General features: G+C 44.5%; 2 protein-coding genes across 11 annotated transcripts in view; one reads left to right on the forward strand and one right to left on the reverse strand.

The window, feature by feature from the left end:
• The window catches only part of LOC104638121 (acidic leucine-rich nuclear phosphoprotein 32 family member B), a 233,340-nt gene that overhangs the window by 120,485 nt on the left and 87,720 nt on the right, over positions 1 to 25,135 (reverse strand). The window lies entirely within an intron of this gene.
• Positions 1 to 25,135, forward strand: part of RFX2 (regulatory factor X2) — a 59,269-nt gene that overhangs the window by 8,003 nt on the left and 26,131 nt on the right. For 5 of the 8 annotated variants that reach the window (XM_075736204.1, XM_075736201.1, XM_075736203.1 and 2 more), the window contains exon 2: positions 22,581 to 22,693. In XM_075736204.1, coding sequence (XP_075592319.1) covers positions 22,589 to 22,693 — 105 coding nt within the window. In that variant the 5' untranslated portion in view covers positions 22,581 to 22,588. Of the gene's footprint in view, positions 1 to 22,580; positions 22,694 to 23,801; positions 23,982 to 25,135 lie in introns of those variants that run through there. The other 3 variants (XM_075736202.1, XM_075736207.1, XM_075736209.1) reach the window with 2 other exon arrangements.

A 25,135-nucleotide genomic window follows, 5' to 3' on the forward strand; every position in this document is an offset into this window, starting at 1 on the left:
GTTACATTCACCTCCTGAGGGTGACAACCCGCAGCGCTCCCACTCGAGCTGGGCATTGCAAAAGCAAAGGTTGTTGCTACTCATGGCTTAGCCTAGAGATCTGTTGGTGTCAACGTTTTCCTTTAGGAATAGCATTTACTATGATAGTTTCCATAAGATTGCTTCCAACACCGTCGTCAGATAATATTCACCAGATAGGAGCCACTGGCAGGCAGGAAGCACTTAGATGGTTACAAGTGCTGCTTGCTGTGCTAATAAATGGACTTATTTAAATTTCAGAGTATTGTCTTGTGTGCTGCAACCATTAGAGAAAAGTGTGTAAGGTAAGGAGTCATGGGCCAGATAATTTGTGTTTCAAATTATACTGAAGCAGCAAAAGTGCTTTTTGGTTCTTACTACTGCTGTTTTCCACGTTTTCATTCTTCCCAATCTAGATGCTGCTGAGAACTTAAAAATCTTTAAAAAAACCACAACAAACAACACTAAAAACCAACCAAACAACCCAACTTGGTTTTAGATAAAAAATGCAGTCAACATTTCTGTAACATTTAATAAGAAGGTTTACCTGGCTAGTGAAATTTTGAGTCCATTATTTAATCTTTCTTGAGGAAGAGGCACTGCGTAGAAATAGCTTCTTTCAACTTATTTTCTAATATGAGTTAAAAACCATGAATGTTTGAGCTGTTACAGTGCCGGGAAGCCCCATCGTACCCCGATACTCGGTTATCCTGGGTGCGGTACAGCAGTGCAGTGGGGGCTGATCTCTGCCCCGGAGTGCTCACGGTGGTTTCATGGGACAGGCAGAGCAAAGATTGTCTTACGACAAAGATGGGGGTTAATTATTTTGTGCTGGCAGCGTGTTTTATCCGTCATAGAAACCTCCTCTGCAGTCCCCTTCCAAGACATTCCAGTGTGGTGCCTCATCAGCTGCCGCTGCGTCATCTCCGTACTGTTGGGAAGGGCTGTAGCCACAGCTTGGCGTTACCAGGGAACAGCCCGATGTGCCTTCAAGTAAAGGATCTGTAGGCTATTTCAGATACATAACCCTTGTAGAGATCAGCTTCACTGAGACTAAAGACCCTCCCGTGCCTTCACAGAGGAAACGCGTGGCTTGCGAGCTGTTACGTTGGTGCTTAATAAACTACAAACTCCTGATTTTCAGAGTTGACTTTTGGGAGTCAGTATTCTGAGTCTTAGCAGGGCATGAGGACAGAGCACACACAAGTATGGGCCAGGCAATGCCTTTCTGTTTTATTCCCCTGTGTGTATTGTCATGGTGGATTACAGCTTAGCCGGGTGGTGGATTGCAGAGTAAGTCTCTCCTAAATACGAACTGTGGACCGGGTACTTTCGTGCATCTTTTTCACAGATGCAATTGCTTGTAAAAACAGGATTGTAACGCTCAGGAATTTTTAAGTCCCCTAGTGTTGCCGTGTAGGGAAATGTGCTTTGTCTTTACCTCCACAGGTACCATGCAAGCTCCGTCTTCATATCTCATTTGTAAAAAGCACTAATTATCATGTCCTTGATGGGGACTGAAAGGAGACGTTCTAATACCAAAACATCTGAAGGTGTGTCTGTCGCAGTAAAATCTCTCTGATTATGCAGGCCCTGGGGCTCTATAGGTATGTGGTGATACATGTGTATTTTTTTTAATATGTATAAAAATAGACCTGTATATGTACATATACATACATTATGCTAGAGTGTATTTCCAAGAGTACACCATCCCGAAGGATGTTTATTCCACATTTCTGATGCACCTCCTTGCCTCCAGACCCAGTCCTTGGGGTTTCCGTGCCACCTTAGACTCTCCTGTGGGACTGTGCTCTGAGGCATAAATTAGTCTCTGATCTAGCAAGTCCCATCTTTTTTTCTGATCCGGAATCCACATTTATTGGTACTTCTGAGTCTGTTTGCGAAACCCTGCTTTATTTGCTCTGTGCTTTCATTTCCATTTTCCATTAGGGAAAAATTCAATACCTGCCTCTTTTCCAGGAGCCAGAAAGTTGAGATGGGCAGACTTGCAAGGATTAATATTTGTAAAGTGCTTTGAAATCCTCCAGTGGTTGCTGCTTTACTCACTGATCAAAACCACATCTGCATTTTTGGGGAGCGTGTCATTATTAAAGGTCTTTTCCAACCTAACTGAATCTACAATTCTATGATTATCGCTCTGCTTCGTGCCCTCTTAGATCACTTTGTGCAGAGACACTTGCCTTTTACCCTCTGGACACTGAGAACAGGGGGGGTGTGCTGCACGGCTGTGGCTGCTCTGCGTCCTCTTCAGAGAAGCACTCGATGCAGTTGCTCCCTTCTCTTTGCTCCCCTGGACGTGCATGGGAAGGCTCCTCCAGGAGAAGCACCTCCTCGGTGGATTTTCCTCCCCCAGTTTGCTCTCCCTTCTTCAGAGGGCTGGTAAAGATGTGGAGACCGTGCTCAGAGCCATGTTTTGGTCCTAAAAATTGGGAGAGGGAGACCAACCCACCAACCCCTGGAGAAATTATTTAATTAGAGAAATGCTTTTGGGGAAAAGAGTGATTGTGGGATTTCTTGCTGAAGTGACTCCAGTATCATTCTTTGAACTGTTTTACAGTTCAAGTGAACACACATGTAGAGTGGTCTCAAAAAGTGAATTTTGGAACAAAACTATTTGGGAGCATGAACTATAGACGAGCTAAAACTCTGTTGCTCTGTGCTCCTCCGTTTGCAGTAATGACGAGAAGCACAAGATAGCTTCAGTGACACTCCCTCTCTTTGCACATTTCAAGAGACAATTTATGTTGTGGATTGAATTTTTCCAGCTCTATTCTAACCTCACGTCCTTAAAACTCAAGCTTTTTTCTTAAATGCCACCAAATAACTGAATTACTACATCATACATTGCAATTCTTATTCATGTTCCCTCAAGAATTACTTAATACTTTGGTGATGAGTCTCTTATTAGTCTATCATTAAGGAATTTTTGTGGTAGCTTTCATTTTGGCAACTATTCGGTTTAATTTATATTCTGATGTTGGACAACAAAACGTTCTGCAGTGAACATTTTGAATGCATCTCCTGATTTCTAACTGCTCTCTTCATATATGAGGGTTGAATTGCATGATTAGCCAGAACATTATGCAATATTTCTGCTGGAGAAAAGAAAATTGGCTATGGCTGAATGTCTACTTTACACTTCTGGCTTATAGCCATCCTAGGCTAATAGTGAATTGAAAGTTGGTAAGAACTGATAGCCTGTGGCCTCTATGCAATAGTCTTTATAACTTTTTCTCTATCAGGTTTATGAAAATTTTACTAATTTTGTTGCATCAGAAAATTAAGACGAGGGTTGAGCTACTGCCTGTTCCCTGGAAGGATGATTCCCCCCCAACCGGCAGTAACATATGCTGATCAGTTAAAGAAGTTATGCAGTAATATGGTCCAACAATGTAAATAACAGAGAATTTTCATTTTAAAAGTCTGCCCCCCTCCACCCCCCAGTAATCTTACTCAGCTGGGTACAGCGAGTTGACTGGGTTATTCCTTTGAGACAACAGTGTGTTGGAAACCTATTTTGGAAGGTAAACTAATCTCTGTACTGATGCCATTTTATGAGTTTATAACAACAGTGGGTGTTTTCCCACCGCAGAAGCACAAACACTGTTCTCCCTTGGCCACACGTGTACACACACTTGCAGAACTGAGGGTCAAGGCTGCAAACACAATTTTTTTTTTCTCTTTTTTTTTTCTTTTTTTTTTTCTTCCTTCTCTCTTTGCAGATGGCTTCTGGCTTCATTGCTGTAACTGCCTCTTTCCTAGAGACAGCAATGCCTCTTATGAACTTAATATAAACTGCTTGTAGTGCTACTCTGAGTCCATCTTTTTGAATTGTATCCTTGAAAGATCCCTCTGTAGCTTTGTGTCAGTGTTGGAAGGTGAGCTAGCTGACTTTTTTTTTAGCATATAGTGATTGTGGGAGAAAAAAAAAAATCTGATGTGAATGCCCAGCTGAACAATGTGCATTATTTCTACTGGAGTGCTTTTTGCCCGAACAACGTAAGTGCAGATGCAGAAGATGATGGTGTTTTCTTTCTTCTCTCCATCTGCAGAAAGTAGAACTTCTCCGCTAAGAAAATGAATGTCATACTTGATTTTTAAAAATCGCCGTTAATGTCTTGATTGTATGTACTCCTCGGACCTATACCACTGACCTCAACCCATTCACTTCTGATTTACAACCTGCTAAATAAGAACAGAAACTGACCCTTCTGTTTTGGAAGATTCAACTGGAAATTCAGGATTAACAAAATCTACTTTCTTGCCTTTGAAACAGCCAGATGGGATCATTTAACGTATCATTTGCTGAAGTTTATTTTGACTGAAGTCTAATGTCAAGTAGCATCCCAAGCAAATATTTAAGAATAAAATACCATATTGCTGACTTACAACTCTGTTGCTGTCGGTTTAAACTAACTATGGTTATAAAATCACTCATATTGGCAAAGGTTGTGTTAGCAGAACAGTAATTGTTTGTGTATAGTATTTTAAACCAGTTGTGTTTTCTGCTATTACGTTAATGGAAAGCATGTTTTGACATCTTCCCCTTAGCTCCCTGACTAAACTGTCTGGATTTGGAATTCAATCTGGCGGCACTGCAGAAACTCTTCCCTCTATTCCTCACCCGAATCCCTTCTCAGTACATAAAGGAGCCGCTGAAAAGGTTAACTGTTTTTTAAGGGAACAAATCATTCTGCTTTTAAAATTGGCAATGCAATGGCCTTTACTGGCTACTTGCTGAACTGAGGCTCTCCAGAGGTATTGGAAGCTTTTTTAAAATGTTTTGAGTTGTTTGAAGCACTATTGGCTCTTAAATACCTACAGATCATAGCCCATGAGAGAGCTGTGAGTCAGGGAGTAGGAAAGGGTCAAGTATGGATGTTGTGGAAACCCCAGCCCAATACTTCAAGCAACAGAATAAACTGATGTTTTGTTTGACAGTGCCAAAACCCATCTGTAATTAATGTTCCTGGACCTATCGTCTCTCCCCTTCATAAATGTCTGCTTTTCCTTCTTTGTCTTTTTGGGGAAGAATGCTGCAAATAGGGGATTTACCTGATGGAATGGTGAGATTAGTGTTAGCACGTCTCTTCTGGCTTTCTTTTTAAAGACTGGTTTATGCAATTCGGTCAAAGAAAGGAAAACTAACAGAGAGCAATAATGGATCAATAGCTAAACAATTCATAATTTAAAAAGAAAAAAGAAGTGAATCCCCAGCCCCACTGGAAGATACGAATGCTGACTGATTCCTCTGATGCTTTTGAAGCTGCACGGCTCAGACGGGAGAATCAGTTTGAGGTGATTTAATCAAGCCACCCGTGCAATCCCTCTTACAGAAAAAAATCCATTGAAAGCTTCACAGCCCTCGCTGAGGAGCAGGGTCTTGGCTCTTAATGTCTCAGACTGGTCTCCCTCTGCTTCATATAATGACAAATCTTGCTTTTCCTTTGCAGTAGAATAAGGGGGAAAGTTGCTGCTGACGGTTCAGAGCAATTCAGTGTTTCTTGCACTGTGCTTTTTGCAAAAAAACCAGAATGGGTCGACTTAAGGCAGTTCTGGAGGATGCTTAAAACCGCAGAATCCAGCTGGTGCTCTTGGAGACACGGTTGTCCAGGTGCTCCGGCTCAGACAATATCCCTGCATCTCTGTCGCTGTTCCAGAAATAAACCAGCCGTTCCTGGGCTTTGCAGCCTTGATAGAAACGTCTCAAGTCAGCTGTGGTGTCACTGGGAGGGAGGGTGACCTTGGTTCTAACACTGTGAATTTAGAAACGTCTGGGTCGAGGGAGTTCCACATTCCTCCAGGAACCGGGCAGAAGAGGCCCGATTCCTCCCCCACGACCACCGTCTCGTTCATCTCGTTCATATGATTTAGGAATTAAAAGCCGTGCAGCTCTGACTGATGAGGGCCCCAGAGCGTGCAGGTTATCGCCGTGGGATGAACACAAAAGCGCGGCGTGTGCTGGTTTGGGGATGGGGTGGCACAGGAGAGACCCTCTGGCCTGTCCGGGGAGGGGGGCTGTTACCATTTAAACTCAGCCTGAGGGAACAAGTGTGGAGGGCTGTTGCCATTTGAAATATCTATGGGAAAAAAAATATGGGGGGAAAAAAAAAAATAAGCAGGTGTCCCAACCGCTGAGCCTTGCGGTCTCTCGCTTTTCGTACCGGCGATTCAGTGTCCCCTGCAATCACCCAGGAGAAGGCGGTGGTGCCCAGGACACTGCTTCTCGCTCTGCCTTTTCTCCTTTGTTAAAATGCCGTCTAATATACAATGTGCTCTGTTTCAAAATACTTCTTGACTGCAAGAGTATTCCTAGAAAACTTTTCTCTTTGCTAATGGTGCTGTGCTTTTCTGCTAGTATTTGCTTTGCTGATTATTTGGCCTTAGGAGGTAGTTACTTTGTTCTCAGCAGCTGATGGCTTTCCTTTCTAGAGGAGATGGATTTGTTTTTTCCATCCCTGAATAATTTAGATACTATTGATAGCTTAAAAATATTATTTTGCAGAGTAACTAGGTACTTGTATGAGACTGCAAATGAATACTCTTCTGTATTTCCACCTGCAAATTAAAAACTGCTACATGAAGTTTACTGTTACAAAGCTTTAGGGACTCCAATTTAGTTTTCATTTAATCAATTTATTTTGTGGAGGAAAATTTATATCAGACCTAGCAATCCTTTTAACAGGTATGTTTCAGAAATGAAATGATGTCTGATTCTGGTTCCAAACGTGCTGTGAGATTAGTGTTAAAAAACAAACCAAACCAAACCTCCCCACAATTATTGCTTCTCTTAATTGTGAAATGGGCAGAGTCATTGTGTATTAAGAGATTTGTTTTAATTTTAAAAGGTTTTGTCATCCTCAGCTGTAGCCCAGTATTGTTGCTTATGAGTGCTGCCCCAACCCAGGAAATGTCTCATAATTTGAAAAACAAACGTTTTCTCACTGGCCTGTATTATAGAAAACGTTTAGCCTGAAAACTAATTAAGATGGTGGCATAAATTAATAGGATGCTCTCAGCTGAGGCAAATGCTAATTTCTTTGGAGCACGGCAGCGTGAGGTGCGATACAGAATGGTACCCTTCTAGTCCCCGATCCGATGGGAGGAGGCGGCTGTACAGATGTAAAATGAAGCGTGCCCGATGTTCTCATCGCTTGCTAGCTGGTGGCTCTGCTGAACGTTGCCATTGCTTGGCAGGTTGTATTTTGACTGCAGTGGAGCCTTCAGCACCTGAAGAGAGGTCTGATACCAGGACCTGCTCTGCACCTGGACTCCTTCCCAGGCTCTAGAGGTGTGTGGATGCTCCTCTCTGCTCCGGCTCCTGGTCTTCCTGCTGTTGCTCAGTTTGCAAGTGGAGGCATTCTTAGCATTCTTTCCAGTCTGCATCGTAGCTACACAACATCTAATTACACTTCTCCACAACAACTAGCCAGCAAATTAACATTATAATGGATCTGAAGGGTTTGTAATTACTCAAAATGCTGGGCTCTGCCTGTCAGCAGCCTTTCCTCCCAGGGCAGTGAGCGCAGCCACTTCCTTCTCCTACCTTCCTTCCCAGCCTTCCTGCAGGTGAAAAATTTGTCCTGAGGCTTTTCCGTCCTTAGCAGCACCTTCCTCCTCTATTGTAAAGGGTTGTTCTCCTAATTACTTTGGATACAGGAGTGTCACCAAAGTTTGGGACCAGGCTGTCAAGGGGAGCTCAATATGTTACTGAATTTCTTTGTGGAGCCCAAGTATCCCTGCCATTTCTAAACACTGGCAGCCGCTGCTTTCTTTTGTCCTGTCCCAATTTTGATTTTTGTTTCTTCAGGCAAAACGTCTCCTGAAATTGCTGGAAGAGTTGCCTTTGGCAAAGATGGGGATGCTACTTGCAGAACTGGCTCACGCAGAGGGAGGGGAGCAGAAAGCCTTGCACACAGTAGTCTCTCAAATTCTACCTTAGCTTGCCCTTGGGCAGGGCAACTAACTACATTCTTTCTGCTGTCCTTCTCCCTTGCTTTACAGATTTGTGGCCCATCCTGGCAAAATCGGGCTTTATTATGCTGGGAGAGTTTACAGCCTCCAAAGGAACACCTCTCACCGTTCCGGGGCTGGATGCAGCGGGAGCAGCGGGGATGTATGCATTGCTTCACTCTTGGCACTAAACTTCGATCAGGATTTTGGGCTCCCTGCATAGGCAGCGCAGAGGCAGTTACCTCCAGAGCTTGGCTCAGAGTAGCTGCATCTCCTGGGATACCAAAAATTAGGGATTCAGCCCCTAGTGAGGGTGCTTGGGGTAGGTGGCTAATGCTGGGTGCTGGAAATTCTATGCATCCCATAGCGCCTGCATCGAGAGCATCCTATAGGTAAATGGGCTATATTCAACCCTTACACAGCTTTAACTCTGTTTCCAGCTTAGTTCAGCCAGCGTTCGCTTTTGGGAAAAGATCCGTCTGCTATGAATTGAGGTTGCTGCCTTTTTTGTAGGAAGGGGGGGAAGGAATGAAATAATAGTTAATACTTAATGCATATGAGCAGCAATGCTGCTCAGGTTGCCTAGCAGCCAGTTAGACAAGCAAGAGAATAAAAAGAGCTGAGTGAATGTGGTTGGAGCTGGTTTCTCGGTTTGCGGGTGGAATCTGACCCATGCAGTCCTTTTTTTTGGGAGGGGGAGGAGATGGTGGAATTTACCACTAATGGATATTTTAGCTCTGTCAGATCATCTCTATCCGCTCCCCCGCCCCCATCTGTTTTTCCTTTTCAGTTTTTCAAGTTGAACTTGGAAAGCTTTAGCCAAAGGGAGGTGTTAAAGTTTTGTATGGTTTCTGGAGATGGAATGGGCAAAAAAATACCTCGCAAAGTGACTTTTCCCTTCTATTTAGGACTGTATCTCCAGCAGTCTGGAGATCATTAGCATTTCACGGTCTCCTCAATATACTGCTCAGCACATGCAGTAAATGCTGTATAGACTGGAAATAGCTCTTGCAGTCACACTTAACACTCCTAACATCCCTCTCATTCTTGCAAGAAAAGGATGTACGTTTCATTTTCTGGAAAGCAAAAGTAGAAAGATACTTTGGAAAAAAAAAAGGGGGGGGGGGCGCTTTCAGCTGCTATATGATTGCAAATAAACTGCCCTTTTCCCCATGAGGCCAGATATTTCCCAAAGTATAAGGTTGGATTAAAAACCCCTAGGAGATAAAAATAAGGCAGGCTAACTGTTTAAATAGTGACTTTCTGAAATTGTGTGGTTCTTTTTACTTTTTCAGTAAAAGTTGGAAAGCTGGAAGCTCTTTTTCTTGTCAGGCGTAGCTCTGTGGGAGTAACAGGACTCCAGCAACTGAAACCCTAAAACCCCCCCGCTAGCATCCTCACTCGAGATAAGAGAGGTGTCAGCTCTCAATTTTAATGTGTTTTCCTCATCCCAGCAGTAACTTTTTAGCATATTAAAGCAGGAATGAGGGCACTTAGCAGAAAGGAATGGAATGAGAATAATCTTGGACTTAATTTCCTCATCTTAATAGGGAATAAGAATAGTGGTTCTTTCAGGGCAGCCTAGCTTCTGTTACACTCTGAAATGAGTTGATAGGTCTTGGGTCAATGCCAGCAAAGATATCACTCCATAGTAATTTTGGTGAAAGGAGCAAGGGGGTCTAGATTGAGTTTTGGTTTGCTTTGCAGGCTGGCATTTGCGTGAGACCAGGGTTGTCAAGAGGTTGGTCATGGTCATCTTGTGCTTCTTTTGCTGTCATGGCAGAGATGTTCCCCTTAGCCAGAATTATCTCTTAAAGTCCTTTACTTGGCCAAATGTTGCAATGTTAAAGCGTCTTTTAACCATATTTCACACAGCTTGGAGGCTTCAATGCTGAAGTCAACCGTAAAGCAATAGGTAGGATATGCAGGGATACCGTTAAGTAAAGGAGCCTATTTTGAGTTTACATTTTTCTGTACTGAGTGCAGATGCTACCAGATCACCTCAAATAGCCTCAAATGATGCGTATTTTATCCCTTTGCTGGTCAGATTCTTCCAAGTTATGACATTTCTGAATTTTCAGTTGTCATTTTTAAGTTGCCAAGCTATGCCAAGCTTTTGGCTGTCTTGCATGAGTGTCTGCTCTCTGTTGAATGCCACTCTGAAAATCACAAGAAAAAGATCAGCTGCCTCCTTCAAAATGTTCCTGGGTCTACTGTTCTCATGCAAGAGGCATGTGACTCCCCCTGAGAAGGAGATAAATGGGATCAAATGCTAGAAGACCAAGACCAAGGAGTAGTTTGGGGGCTGAGGTCAGCAATAGTTTGGAAAAAAAATAATTAAAAAAAAAAAATCCTTAAAGAACAGAATTTTTGAAAGACTTTATTTAAAAAGCACCCAATACTGTGACTTTTTATTTTTTTAATAAATTTGAATGAGTGATTCCTGCTTTTCGTTGACATCTGCCTCAGAGAAGTGACTGCCTTAGTGCAATTCTGTTGCAGTGCCCTGGAGGACTATGGCATTAGCAGATGAACACCAGAAAGGACGCGCTGACAGCACCCCACACTTGGAAATCGGCAACTTTAGTTGGAGGGACAAACTCTACTCAAATTCTGCTCCTATTGAATTTGGGAGCCTGTGACAGCACTATGTGGCCTTAATGATGATTAGCAAGCACAGCAGAACTTTTATGTTTTAGATCGTATGGCTGTGCCCAGGACAATGATCCGTTTCCACCAGGCCAACAAAAACCTATCTCTATTCTTTATTTCCACAGAGAGCAAGCTCTCCCTTAAAATCCTCTGAGTCTTTATAAGTTTTTGCTTATGATTAGTTGTCTCAAATTTTAATGTAAAAAAAGCAAAGTAGAAAATTTAAATTAGTTTCCCGTGTTCATGGAACTAGAAGAAAACATCTTTCTATTGAGTTTCTACTCCTTGTTAAATCAGAGGACACTCAAAACCACACACACCCTCTCCCAAAAGCTTATTTCCTAGCCGGACTACGTTTCCCCAAACTTATATATACCACAAAGAAAAGCAAACCTGTTTTAAGTAAGCTAAATCATGCTTTACAGGGATCTAAATTCTGCTGGGAAACATCTAGGCATATACAAATAGGTGATGGGGAGGGGGGGGGGGAAGAAAAAATTGAAGGAGTACTTGCTGGGTTGTTTGTGTGTTTGCGGGTAGCTCTGGCCATGCGGTGCTGCTGCTCTGCTGGTGCCTGTGCGCCGCTTCACTGGGCAGCCAGCTGGGGACACGGGGGTTTGTGTAATGACTAGTTACTACCGTCTCCAAAAGTGATTAACTCCTTAATAATAATTTTTAAAAACAAAGATCTAAAAACAACAACAACAACAACAAAAAGTTCCTTTCCTGGGCATCTGCTTTGAAGAACGCTGTCCAGCCTGTTAATCTGTTTATTCTGAAATAACAATTAAATAAAATAAAACGAAAACAAAGCACCAAACCCCACAGTCCTTCCCCCCCCCTCCCCTCACAGTTACTATAGCAAAGAAATTATTTGTCAGTCCTCCGGGCTGCTGAAAATACCCGCTGACATATTTAGTGTGCGTTCGCGGCGGGGAGCGGGGATGGGGATGTTTGGTTTGGGAAGCGCTCCCCTCGTCACCTAGCAACGCGCCCTGGACACGGGAGTGGACCGCGTCACCCCTGGCAACCGCTGTTGCTCCCCAAACAGCGCGGGCCCCGCATCATCCTCCCCCAGCATCGGCCTCTTCCTCTGCCTGCACCGTGCTTCGGATGGGCTTGGGCTCGGCAGCTGCGGAGTGCGGGGGGTCCCGTCCCCCCCCGCCCCCAAAATCCCTCAAAGCAGTCACAAAATTAGAGCATTCCCCCTCCTCCCCCCCCCCCAATTAGTTTATGATTCAGAAGGAATTAAATCTTTCCCGCTCGGCGTGATAGACTCTAAGCACAATCCCGATCCAGCAGCACAGCGCTGGAGGATGAGGTTTTAAAACTGCAGCTTTGCCTTGCCCGCTTTATTGAACAGATAAAAAAATTGTTTTCTGGGTGTTATGTGAACCCGTCTCTGGCCAGGCTACGGACAGAAAGTTTAGCGGGCTGGGATGTCTGTCAGAAAGCCACCCACTCACGTCTCCGAGGCCAAAAATACTGCCTGCAGGAGTTTGTTGCCTGGATAAAAGATACGGCTCGGTTAATTCTAGTTTGATAACAGTCAATTCTCTTTCTTTGGGAGAGTGCGAACTATTAGAGCAGCGTGCAGTTGTTTTTGCAAGCCTTTATTGTCTCCCATTCATCTAGAATACACTCTGTATTCTAGATACAAACTAAAGTTTGTATTCTAGATACAAAAACTCAAGAAAAATACAGCACTGCCTTTCTCCAAGTGCAGAATATTCAAATACCTCTTCCCAAACTGCATTTCTAGGGCATCTAAAGCAGCCTTCTCATTTCTTTGCCTTTCCAAGAAGAATTGCATTTCTCTAGATAGTTTGTGTCTTCTGTCGGGGGTCTTGTTCATTCCTGGAGTCTGCGGTACCAGTCACCAATGGCTGCAGGAACCTTAAATTTCCACAGGAAAAAACCCAGCTCATTTTCCCCCTTCGCTGGTAGCAGTGCACTGGTCTGGAAAGCAATTTCTTCTGTCCCGTAACTTGCTGAAACACGCGCCGAGTACTGCGATGGAACAGATGAATAACGACTGTGAGTTCAGTTTTGGGACCCCCCCCCCACGCCAGCCTGCGGCTCTGATGAGCGCACTTGCAAATGCACTTAGGCAATGTGGATTTTGGACTCGGGGCAGTTTTACTGCACGCGTAGGAGCAGAATCATCAACAAGCAAATCCCAAACTCTCTTGAGAAAAGTTTGCACGTCCCCATGAGGATGTTTTGGTGTGGCAGCAGCACATACAGGGCGAGACTCCATTTTCTGTGGAGTGCAGGAGCAGAGCCCAGGCTGCCATGGCGGTTCCTCCCCAGTAACACCAGTCCCTGGTCAGGGCAGCGCTCCCTCGGAGCGTGCCGAGTTAGCACAGCCTGGAAGAGGATCTCGTGTGCAGGCGGAAGGATGGTGGAGTCAGAGCTCATGAGAGAAACAAAGAAACTAAACAAAGAAACTTGCCCTTAGTGTCAGGAGAAAGCAAACAAGCCCTCCTCCTCCTCATGCCCATCCAGGCACTATTTGCCTTTCAGAGGGAAAAGTGACCGTTTCTTGTTTCTCTCCTTGCTCCAACTCTCCAACTCTGGCTTCTCAAACTACCCAGTACAAACCCACAGCAACAGTGATGCTCGTGACCGCTTGTTTATCCCCTCGTGCCACGTTTCAGCCCACCCCATGGTGGAATCTCTCCTGGAGACCTCCAGAGCACTGACTCAGCTGCTCCTACAAATCCGAGATGAAGTTGTCTCTTCTCTGAACAGCCACAGTTTATGTTTGTGGCTTGTTCTGCTTAACTTTGTGAAGTACCACAACGCTTGTGAATGGTGCTGTATAAATAAATAACAATATACTGGCCTGTGTTGGCAGCGGTTACTTCTGTATTTGCTGCTCACCGGATAGGCATGATGGAAACAGCTGCTGCTGCCGCCCCACATCTTAAATGAAATACTGCAGCAAATCTCCTACTTCACACTTAAATTGTCAAAAGGCTGGCTAGTCTTACGACCATTGAAAGGATTGTCTAGTCTAAACGAGTAAAAAGCGAGGGCTGATGAACATACAGGTTTAGATTAAGCTGATCTCTTGGCAATAATTTAAAATAAGTGACATATTCCATAGTTTTCTGCCATAGGACAAGCTATAAAAGCGGGTCTTGCAAAAACCGCAGTCGAGTACCAAGGTTTGCAGTTCCTTGTTCCAAAAGGAGCCCAGTTCAGTCGGGGGAGGATTAGCTGTACCCGGGTACCTGGGATCGTCCTGGGAGCGTGCAGAAGCAGAGGTCAAGTAACCAGATGTTCTAGTTTGGTTGACAATTGAAACTTTAAGATTTATCCTAGAAAGGAACCTTCAAAGTGCTTTCGTGCCAGATTTTTGCTTGACGCGCTGTATTTCCCCTATTGAATCACAGCCCTGGGAAACCACTGCAGTGCATATTAAAAATACGGGAAAATGATTAATTTGAGCCGAGAGCTTGTGCTTGCTTTCACCACATAGCACCAATGCCTATGTTGCAGCCGGTATCTGAAACATGGAGTACAACGTAGTATGTGACCCTCATTCCTCCTTCCAGATGTGAAAGCTTACTTACAGCTCAGCAGATATCAAGACGTTGTTTCTTGGGTAGCGTTATTTGCTGTCATTGTAGCAAAACTTTTCTGAAATCAAGAATAAGGTAGTTAATAGGAAAGAAATAAGGAGTTCCGAGCACTTGTTGACAGGGTCGTGCTAGGCTAAAAATCTGGAAGCTGTTGGACTTTTTCTTAAGAACCAACAGCTGAGACTCGTGCACGTAAGTCTGTGGGAGACTGAGGGTGCAAATGCAGCGTGGCAGTAAATAGCCTGTATGCTGGGCCCTGTATTTCTGAGCCCCAGAAGGGATCATTCAGATCCGAAGGAATCTCATCCTGGCTGTTGACACTTGGAGAGTGTTAGTATTATTAACCCAGAAAGAAAACGGGACAGGTTTTTGTATGGGAGGGAGGTTCGCGACGTTACTTTGCCCGTGTTGAGGTCCGAGTTACGTGCACGTGGGATCTGTCCACAGGCTGGTGCCAGCAATGTTAAACCATCACAGCTTCTGCTATTCAGTCTCAGCTGGCTCTTAAGGAAACTCCAAATTATCCAGCCAGCACAGATACATTCCTCACTCGCTTCTGCCTCTCTGAAAGTTACTTTTAAAGAAACAGCAAAGATTAGTGAACTGCTGTTACACAACAATTATGTGTGTGTGTAGATATCTATTACTTGACTTGATTCCATGAAATCTAATTAAAGACTGAGTGTATATTTCTATTTCAGTATATTATTAACTACTGCTAATAAAAGCCATTTCCAAATTTGTATTTTTCCATGAGGACAGGGTTTCTGAAAAAAACCAGCTATACTGCCTGCTGCCCTTGAAACGCGTGTTTTGGGTTTATCTGTGTTTCCAGGTAACTAGAGCGCTTAGACAAGCAGCGTTTGCTTCTGTTTTAAATTAATTTAACCTAATCAGTGGAAGGCTCTGGTGCCTTCTCTGTTTATAACATTTTGAAGCAATGTAATAAGCAGCCTCTCCAGAATCAGCTTATTATCAAGTTCCTTGTCATGTTTGCTTCCCCTTCCATCCCCTCCACTTACCACTACTTATTAAAAGGCTAAAGGTTATGACGCGTGGTTCAGGACACTCTTTAGATGAGCCGGCTCAAGTGCTAGCTCCTGTTAGTCTAGCTGCGAACGGGATGCACGTTCACACCGCTCAGCGTACAGAGGTGGCCCGAACCTCTCCCCCATCCTCTGCTGGAAGGGGATACTGGTTTGGGAGCGGCTGGTTGTGAAAGGCGAATGCTGCTCCGACCCTCGGGCTGCGAACGGTACACGAGTGCTCGTTGCTGCTCGTGGGGATGCCGGGTACCATCCCACAGCATCCCAGGCTCTGTGGGGTGGCTCGGTGTCGCGTGGCTCCAGGCGTTGTGGACTGTCCTCGGCGTGGGATGAGAGGGTTTGGTGTGGAGGCCGAGGTTTGATGAGCCAAGACTCTGTCCGGTCTTAACCTGCTCCCGCATTTCCTGGCTCCCTCTGCAAGCCAGAATAGCAGGCTCTTCTCAGAGCAGTTAAAAAACCAGCGAACGCTCTAGTTCTCCACCGTGATTGCCAGTTGCACAACATTTTGGACAAGGATTAAGTTCAGGTGCTAAGCAGCCAGGCTTCCAAATGCTTTGAGCCGCACCCATTGCTAACAGCCATGTTGGGAGCTTTGTTCTCTGAGCATCCCTCCTGTGGTCTGAAGGAAAAGAGAACTAAATGTGGATGCTGGTAGAGCAGATTCTCTTTGGCTCAGCCATCCAAAAGCAAAGTTTCTTTTGGTTTCACAGATGGGTAGAGCTGGCATCATGTTTTTCCAAAGAGGGTGCAAAGATGGGGCCATACTTGGCCCTTGGTCTTGGTTCAGAGCCATGTGCAGGTGCCTGCTGCTGTGCTCCTCGGGCTTCTGAGTTTCCTGGGCAAGGGGGAAAAAAAAAAGAATATTTTCCTGATTGGAATTTCGGGGAAGTGCCTATTATTTCTTGCAAATATCATGCTTTGGAGATGGGGGATAAAGGATGCATGTGGAGGCAGGGAGCAGGCTGGGTTTGGTACAAGTATTTGCCTTAGTTCTGCTCTAAGGTGATATACTTCACTCGATCGCATTTTCACTCACATCAAATACAAAAGTTTCTTCTTCCAAAGAACGAAATACTTCCTCTCTATGCTCTGGTTAAAACATAACTAATGCCTTTTCAGGGCAAATTTTTAGATAGAGACTAAGCCAAAAATGTTGAATGAAATGGAAAATATTTAAGAAGGTTTTCTTTAGTAAAATAAATGTGGCATAGAGTGTGGTGGATAATGTTGATGGATAGTGTGCATCTGCTAGAATAGAAAGTCAAAATCTGCTATTCCCTGCATTCCTTTTATTTATTTCAGTCCCTTTTGGGAGCGTTGAGGATTCTCAGCAGTGAATCTATTAAATATAAAAAACATAGTTTCTTCTTCTGTAGTCAGGGAAGAAAATACCACTTAGAGCCCATATAGAATGTGATGGTTAAATAGCATTGTTATTTCTTCTAAATTCAGTTATTGCTGTTCTGGTTTTCCTATTTATCTAAGCTCCAAGCCAACTAATCCTGGATAAAAGTTCCAGAAACCAAATAAGCATTTTTAAATGTAAGCCTTCCTTTCAAAGTATGCAAAAAATGCACAAAACCAAACAAAACAAAAAAAGCAAAAACTTGGGTTTGAATTTTGATCCCAGCAGGTTGATGTTATGGATGAGAAATAATTCTTTTTTCTTTTTTTTTTTTTTTTAATTAAACTACACTCTCCCCATTATTTTCAGTAAAATATCAGATATCAGGAGATTTCTATAAAAAATTCATAGCTATATCATGAACAACATGTATATGGAAATGTAACCATATGTGATTCCCTGGTTATTTTACCCCCTGGTCCGCCCCAGATCCGTTCAACAGAAAGCAAACCTGGAGCACAAACTGTGCACAGCTGAGTGCCCTGGCTGTTGGATACACTAAATCTCATTAACTCGTGATAATATTAAAGATGTGCAAAGGTTACCTACTGCATTAATTTAGGGTAAAGTTTCCTATAAAATGCCATTAGCACTCACATCCAACTCCTGAGGTTTCGGGTGCACCTACCCATACCACCTTTTTAGCTATAAATCTTGGTGTAACTAAGCTCGTCTCTCTCCCCATGACTGTGTGCATCCTAGCTGCAGTTTTTATCTTCAGTTCATGCTATGGGATGTGTCTGACAACGTGTGCAGGTGATGATTAAAATTTCATGATACCTCCTTTTAGCTGGAGCTAATGCAGTTGGCGTTCGGTTCCTATTTGAAGAACAGGAGCCATCAGAAATAAGGCAAGCATAATTATAGCAGGTTCACCTGGAAAAAGAAACTTTTTCCGACTTTATATCGTAATTTGAAATGAAAGACGTGAAGTGCATCCTTCGGTCACCAAAAATCTGATTTGTCATTGAGTCTTGTACTTCAAGTCAGTCATTTTCCTGGTGGATTTTTATGCCCCACATTTAAATCCCCTTTGAGAAGAAGTTGTTAAGCCCATTTACAAATGGCAGATGGAGGGAATAACTTACCCAGTAGAGGTAATAACACCCACCAAGGTTTATTGGGATGCTTAAATATAAGTAGCTGTGAGAAACTTTGTCCCAGAGGTAGAATAATTGACTGTTGTTCTTCAACAACAACAACAACCAACTCATCAAAGACATTTTACTTTCCCTCACTTATGTCCCAATATTCTATTTCAAAAGTTCTGACAGAAAAAAAAGGATGCAATAAAAGAATTTAAAAAAGATTCAATAAAATCAAAGGATGACCAAGTAAGCTTTGAAAAGCAAATTAGATAAAATAGTTCATGATTTGTCTTCAAATGAGCAAGCGGTTCACTGGAACAGTAACAATTTTAGCATTTCGAAAGCAACACTAGTATGAGTGTTTGACTATTCAGGATTAAAAAAAGTCATTCACCGGTTGCTGGTGCAGGGTAGCTAATATGTTTTACTTCTTCACCTTAGAAAAATAACGATATGTAAATACACGACCTAAATACCGCACAGGAGCCAAGACTGTGCCAGTCCCACCCCTGCTTTGTGTAAGGCTGCTCTTAAAAAATAAAAATAAGGCAGGGAGGGAGAGTTATATTCACTTCAAATGGTGACATTTTCTTCTTGTATAAAAACACCGAGTAGGTCGGGCCCGAGGAAGGCAGGGACTTAAACCCTCTTTTATTTGAAGTCTCGGAGCTGCCTGGGACGGCTGCTGGTGCTCAGCTAGCCATGTGCTCGCACGGCCCGTGGAGCGAGGACCAGAGCACCAGAGAAAAATAAACGAAATATTTCCCCGGGGCAGATTCCCTGCTCTGGCTCTAATCAGCAGCAGTTATTAAGACGTTTGAGGTCTCGACGTTTAGCTCCCAACCGTTTTTTTGTTTGAGTGTTCAGGAGCTGATCGTTTATATTAAAACATTCTGTGGAAAAATACTTGCGGTTCCTCCTCGTCTCCTGGATGGCAGAGCTCGTGGGCTGTGGCACAGGCCGAGCACCCAGGGGCACCTTTCTCGCTACTGGGGGCTCTCGCATCAGCCCCCCCCTCTTTTCCCAAGCTCTTTTGGGGGAGCTTGGGAACCGGTGCAGAGGATGCCGCTGCTTTCTTTGTCTCTGTGTGATACATCCTTCTGCTGCCCCCTCCTTTACTCCCGCGTCTCGCTGCAAACTTGAATGTGAAAAATATTTTGAAATGCTCCTCTTATCTCTGTTTTCCCAGCATTTTGGAGCTGCTTTAGGCGGGAGAGATTAACAAAGGCAAGGCTATTTACATGAATTCAGCGTGGCTTATGAATGAAACAGTGACAATTGAAGTTTTTATCAACCCTCAAGGCTTGTAATATTACTACTTGTCTTTCTCAAATGCGTTCAGACTTTGACAGCTCTCTGAGACCAGTGCTCGAAAAATACCTTACCTAGGGGAGTATCGTGGCTTTTTTAGGGGTGGGAAAATTGAAGCAGAGGGAAGGGGAAGCATCCTGTTCAAGGTCACAGAGCAAGCTGGTGGCAGAACCAGAAATAGCACCCAGAAGTTATTAGCTTTTTCTGTATTTCCTTTCCTGTCACCGCTGTTTGCTTGGTTACCGAGGTAGCTGTGTGTAAACAGAAGGTTTCCAGAGCGCGGCAGCCTTGTTATCTGCCTGATTCATTCAGTGATGATGCAACCTGGAATCCAGATTTCTGCAATGCCTTCCACAGTCGTGATGCTGCACGTGACATCACCAGCCGCGTTGAGCAACTGGAGTTTTAAACTTGTCTCTACCTGAAACGCCAATGTCTGAGAAAGGCCCTTCTTGCCCCGGTTTTATTCCTTGTGCGTGGTCAGGTTCCGTCTGCTCATTCCCCTGGCAAAAATAATTGACTCGCCTTTTTGCTTTTCTTAACCCGGTAAGGAGCCGTGGAGCTGAGAAAGCCAACTGTGGATGTCGATCCTCTCTGTGACCCACCAGCGGCTTTGTTGACTACTAATTAAGTTCTCAGTTTGTGCAAACTTCCCCAGTACCAGGGGGGCTGTCAGGTTTTCACCGGCTGTCAGAAGCTACGAGACACCTTTTAATAGCTTCTGTCAGTCACTTCTGCTACGAGAGAGCTACAGCGTTCTACCCGTGCCAGGTGTGGGAAGCAAGCGTGGCTGGGGTGAAACTCTCTTTCTTAGACCAGATCTAAGAGAAAAGCAGCAAATCTTAGATCTTTGGGAAACAGGAGAGCTTGCTTTTGAGCCAGCTGAGTCTCTGTTAGGAGAGGATGATCAAGAACACTGTAAAACTTCCTCCTCTGTGGGAGGTGAAAAATGAGATCGATGGAGAGCAGTGAGTCCTTTCATGGGCATTTGCTTTAGGGATGTGGCAGAACTGCCAAAGAGCTGCACACACAGACGGCCGAGCTCCGGCAGCCGATGTCCGTTAAGGACCTACAAGAGTGTTCCTTGCTTTGCACACACAACTCACAAGAAGAGGGAAGAGCAAGACTTCGGATGCCACGTTTCCTCTCCTCCTTGAAAGACGATGCTTTATTCATCCTCTGGAGCCTTGGCTCGGGTGCTGGCTCTCTTGGTAGCTGTGCTCCCGGGATGTCGGCAGAGCTTTGTAGCACCTTGCGATGGTTTCTCAGAGCGTAGGAATTCTCTTTATGTTGTCAGCTTTTCATCAGTGCAAATTAATGTTAGCAGATGGCGTGCGCGTATCTGTCTCTCCAATTGTCAGGAAGCGCAGGATGGCTTTAATGGGGAATGAATTATTCTTTATCCAGGATGTTTCACTGATAAACAAAATAATAATAAGTCTTGTATGTGTGCCTTGGCGGTCCAGAACTTCTGTGTCTGTCTACCTTGTCTGGAAGTACCAGCCGCAGATTTCATCGCGGTCTTTGTGTCTGGCTTGGTTGTCATCATTAACAGAGCCTGTTTTGTAACCAATCTGAAAATAATGTTGATGATTTATTTTGGCAGCAGACAATTCATCTTCCACCGTGCCTGCCTCTTTTGGTCACTGAGAGAAACCAGAAGACAATATTTATCAGCAGAGATGAGTAGGTGGTAATTTTGAGATAGCATCGCTTCTGAGTGTCCTTTTCTGATTATAACTCCACTTGAAAAGAGACCTTTCTGTAGACCTGAATTGCCAAGATCTGACCCTGCCAGAACCATTCTCAAATAGATAGTTCAAATATATTTGCCAACTCACCCAGCTTTCTTCTGTAACTTCACCATGCCATATTTTGGCTAAAAACCATGCAGAGGCAGTGATGGGGAGAAGCAGGGGCTGCCTTTATATAGTGGAGCTGCAGGGAAAGGGCTTGGACATATCTGCTGTGGGTGGATTTGAGGGCTATGAAGGGACATGAATGGTGATAAATAGTGACTGAATTTCTTTACCTCGTTCCTGGCTTGTTAAATTAATCTGGTAGTTGTATTTGGAGCAGTGACTGTGTGGGTTCTGTATCTGCTCTTTCTCCTGGGTGTAGAAAGATGTGAAAGAGAAAATTACTTGCAAGCTGCGGGGTTTAGGGGAAGTCGGGAGAGTAATTGGTGTAATTTCTTAACGGGTAGCATGGGAATATGGGGTCAGCACTGACTGGAAAAAAAAAAATCATAAGAACCTGTTTTGTGAAGAACCTAAATATTTGGGGTTTTGTTTACAATATTGGATGGAGAACGGAAACAAAATGGAAAAACTTTCACGCCGTTATTTGCAGGCTACGTTACGCTCAGCAGTGAGGCTGACAAAGGAGAAATGACACTGCTCAAAATCTGGATGTTTCTGAATCTTCGGTTTATAAGCAACAGCAGAAACCCTCTTAAAATAGTTTATTAAACAGGAACTTTCACAAGAAACTGAGAAAAAAAGGCTCCCCCACCCCTCCATATTACATCAAAAACCCCAAAATGACATTTGTCTGCTCTCAGGAAGCACCGTCGCAGCAACCCTCGGCGTCCCTCGGGTGGCTGGGCTTTAACATGTGCCAAGCCCCGCGGGGGACAGACACGGGGTGCCGGGGCAGTGCCGTAAGGGAGCGAGGAGACCCAGGGCAGGAGCTCAGCCCTGCTTTTGTGCCACCTCTGCATCCCCAGGAGATTCCTGCACGGCCCTTGGGACGCTTCCCAAGGTGGCTGAGCGATGCTGGGTGAGTGCCGGGACAGGGGAACCTGGGTGGCTTGAAGATGCCGAGGGCATCCCAGCAGGACTGGAGGGTGATGGCGTGTCTGGGTTCGGGGACCTTGGTGAGGCTGATGGGATTTTGGGGCAAGGGCACGGATGGGAGAGCGGAGGTGGTTCTTTGTGGGGGTGATTTGAGGGTTTTATAATGATGGTCAGTCGCTGTTCTTCTGCTATTTGTGTTTGATTATCGGTTGTGATTCTAAACTCAAATTGACTGCCCCACTTTCCAAATGAAAGCATTAGCTAAGCTCCAGGCATGTACTTAGATTTGATTAATTTTATTTCTTTTGGCAGTAGTTAAACGTGATAAGGCAGAGGGGGAGAAAAAAACGATTTTTAAATATGGTCTTACTCTTCCAGATCTGAAGTTATCCTCACTATGACACAATAATTTTCCAACGCTGCTTTTCGGTTATACTTAGAAATGCATTTTCTGTTCCTTCCCTCTCCTTTCTGTGGAACAATTGTGCAACTTTCTTTTTTCTTAATATAATACTGTATTAAAATTAGCTCCAAGCCTAAAAAGAGTCCTCTGTGTAGGAAGGTAGCTGCCTTCCTTCCTAGCACTTCCCCTGGGTCTTCCACTGGGATTTTGTTCCTGTTAGCCGCGGGTTCCTCGGGCGCTTGCTGCGGTGCGTAGCTGTGCTTTCCCTGGCTGATCTCCCCTCTGCTCTCCCCAGCAGTGAGCATGCAGAGTTCAGAGGGTGGATCAGACTCAGCAGCTTCTGTGGCACTTCACACTTCTGCGTCAACCCAAGCTCCAGTAGTGCAGCCAGTGCCAGCGTCTCAGCAGGTAACGTATGCACAGCTGGGAATGCCGTTTCCATGGAGAAGAGACCTGTTTTATTGGCAGATGTATTTTAATCCAGGGGTTTTATATGGGGGATTGTTAATCAGCTCGTTAAGGTAGTGGGGAGAACCTGTTGCTGGACTTTGTGTTGATAAAGGCGGTAGATGTTTCATGTGTTAGCCCTACGAATATGCAAGCTTTAAAACATGAGATTTAGATTTTAATTTAGCTACCCAAGGAAGTAATTTAATGCTAGTTTGGTGTTTGCTTCAGTATAATATCCTGTTGTTGTTATTTGGTGTGTCAATAAGAGCAGGAGAAAATGAAACTGTCCTTAAAGGCATCACTGCGAATAGGGTACCAAGCCCAACAGAGAAGAGGTGGGGGGACTGCTAGTGTGGGGCGGGGGTGAAGGAGCCACATGCTGGTCTCTTCCTTTGGTAGGTGGATCTTGACATTTTAAATTGGGGAGCAGGGATTCATGATCCATGTTCACGAATACGATGCACCTGGGAGGTCTCCTGAGAGGAGAGAAATGATAGCTGCAGCTGATGAACAAAAACTATCCAATGCAAAACGGGAAGGGTTAAGTAAAACTGGTTTCTTTTTCTGCCATTTGGGGAACTATCAAAAGGAGTTTCTGTCACAGGAAGCTGGAGGGATAAGAGGATGGGTGGGTATAACTTAGCTACACCCTTCTACAACTCCCAAGTGAGCAGAAGTAGCTGCCATTGGATGCTGACGAAAAGAAACAATTAAAAATTGTGAATGGTAGGAGCATTCGATTCATCAGCCTTGGACATTCACATCGTGTGATTCAGTGTGCGGTTGGCCAGCCCTGTCATCTTTCAGCCTTCCCATCTTCGATTTGTCTGGGTGACGTTTCGTGTTCGTATTGTGATGATGTGGATACCCCTGATCAATAGTGTCAAGTATCTTAGAGATCATCGGTCATTAGTGTGAATCTGACTGTGACAACATGTTTAAGAAGTTTAGAAAACCTATCGGCTTTGGATTACGAAGTTACCAGCCTTTGCTGGTGCTGGCATCACGACACGTAGATGTGGAGTGGAACTCCATGGATTAAGGAAGACCCAGAGGATTGTGGAAGATTGCTGAAGAGGAGGAGCGTCCAGAGCCTTCCCTTCTCACCAGCAGCACAAAGCAAATCCTAGGAATGAATTACTGGCAGCATGACTGGTGTGAGGCTGAAGCCTTTGGTGATGTTGATCACTGGTCTACCTTTCAGTGTGAGCGAAGGCTGTATGAACAGGATGGCCTCATCTTACAGGTTGGGGATGATTAATTTTTTTGCTTGGAAGGTAGTATGGGCAACCGGACAGGCAGTGACAAATTACACAAGTAGCTGAGCTGGGCAGCTGTGCCAAAGGAGGAGATGTGTCGTTTGGTAAAAGCAATGACAGAGAATGGGTAAAATGTAGGAGAAAAGGAACGGATCTTTCTGAGCCTTTGATGGAGGTGGCATTGCAGAGGCCTGACTTGAAAAAGGGCTTTTAATGTTCCCATTGTGCACTGCTTACAGCCTCTTTTGGAGAGAAAATGGACTAAGTGATGGCTGGCGTAAGTGTGTGTGTGTCTTTATCACTAACTCAGCTGCAGGATCTCCAATGTATCCAGATTTACCGAAGGTTAGCCTGGGGACTGGTCAAGTAGAGGCTGCCTAGAAATCTGGGCAATTATCATATTCCTATAATTCTGCTAGAACAGAATTTCTGACTGGTTACAGAGGGCATGTTGGGAGGGCATCAGAGGGCTAAAAATCATGAATATATACGAATAAGGTAGCCAGTAATTGTCAAGGTCTCTTCTAGGATTCGTGTGGGATTGTTTTGCAGCTTTTTGTTCTGTTGGCCCAATCTGCTGGGTATTTGTAAAACCTCAAGCCACAGAGGATGACTGTCTCCTTGGAGAAGGTCCTCATCAGTTTAAAAGGCAATATTGATCTTTGGCTTGAACGTTTCCTTTCTTACTCTCATGCTGGTATCCCAGGCTCTGTTCCCACGGGCCTCACCGAATGTGTGGGGACTGGTTCTTGTTTAGCTGCGACTGAACCTCATAGAATCATCGAATGGTTTGGGTTGGAAGGGACCTCAACGGTCATCTAGTCCCAACCCCCTGCTGTGGGCAGGGACACCCTCCACTAGACCACGTTGACCGAAGCCTCATCCAACCTGGTCTTAAACACTTCCAGGGATGGGGCATCCACAGCCTCTCTGGGCAACCTGTTCCAGTACCTCACCACTCTAACAGTAAAGAATTTCTTTCTGACATCTAATCTAAATCCACCCTCCTTCAGCTTCATGTTGAGCTCCTCCCGTCGGCCAACTGCTGTTACTTCCTTGCATGGAGACTTAAAGATGGTCTGTGTCAGAAAATGTGGATCCAGCTCTCCGCTTTTCCCAAATTCAGGATACTGGGTTCAGG

The sequence above is a fragment of the Balearica regulorum genome, chromosome 26, assembly GCF_011004875.1.
Source record: "Balearica regulorum gibbericeps isolate bBalReg1 chromosome 26, bBalReg1.pri, whole genome shotgun sequence".
NCBI lineage: Eukaryota > Metazoa > Chordata > Aves > Gruiformes > Gruidae > Balearica > Balearica regulorum.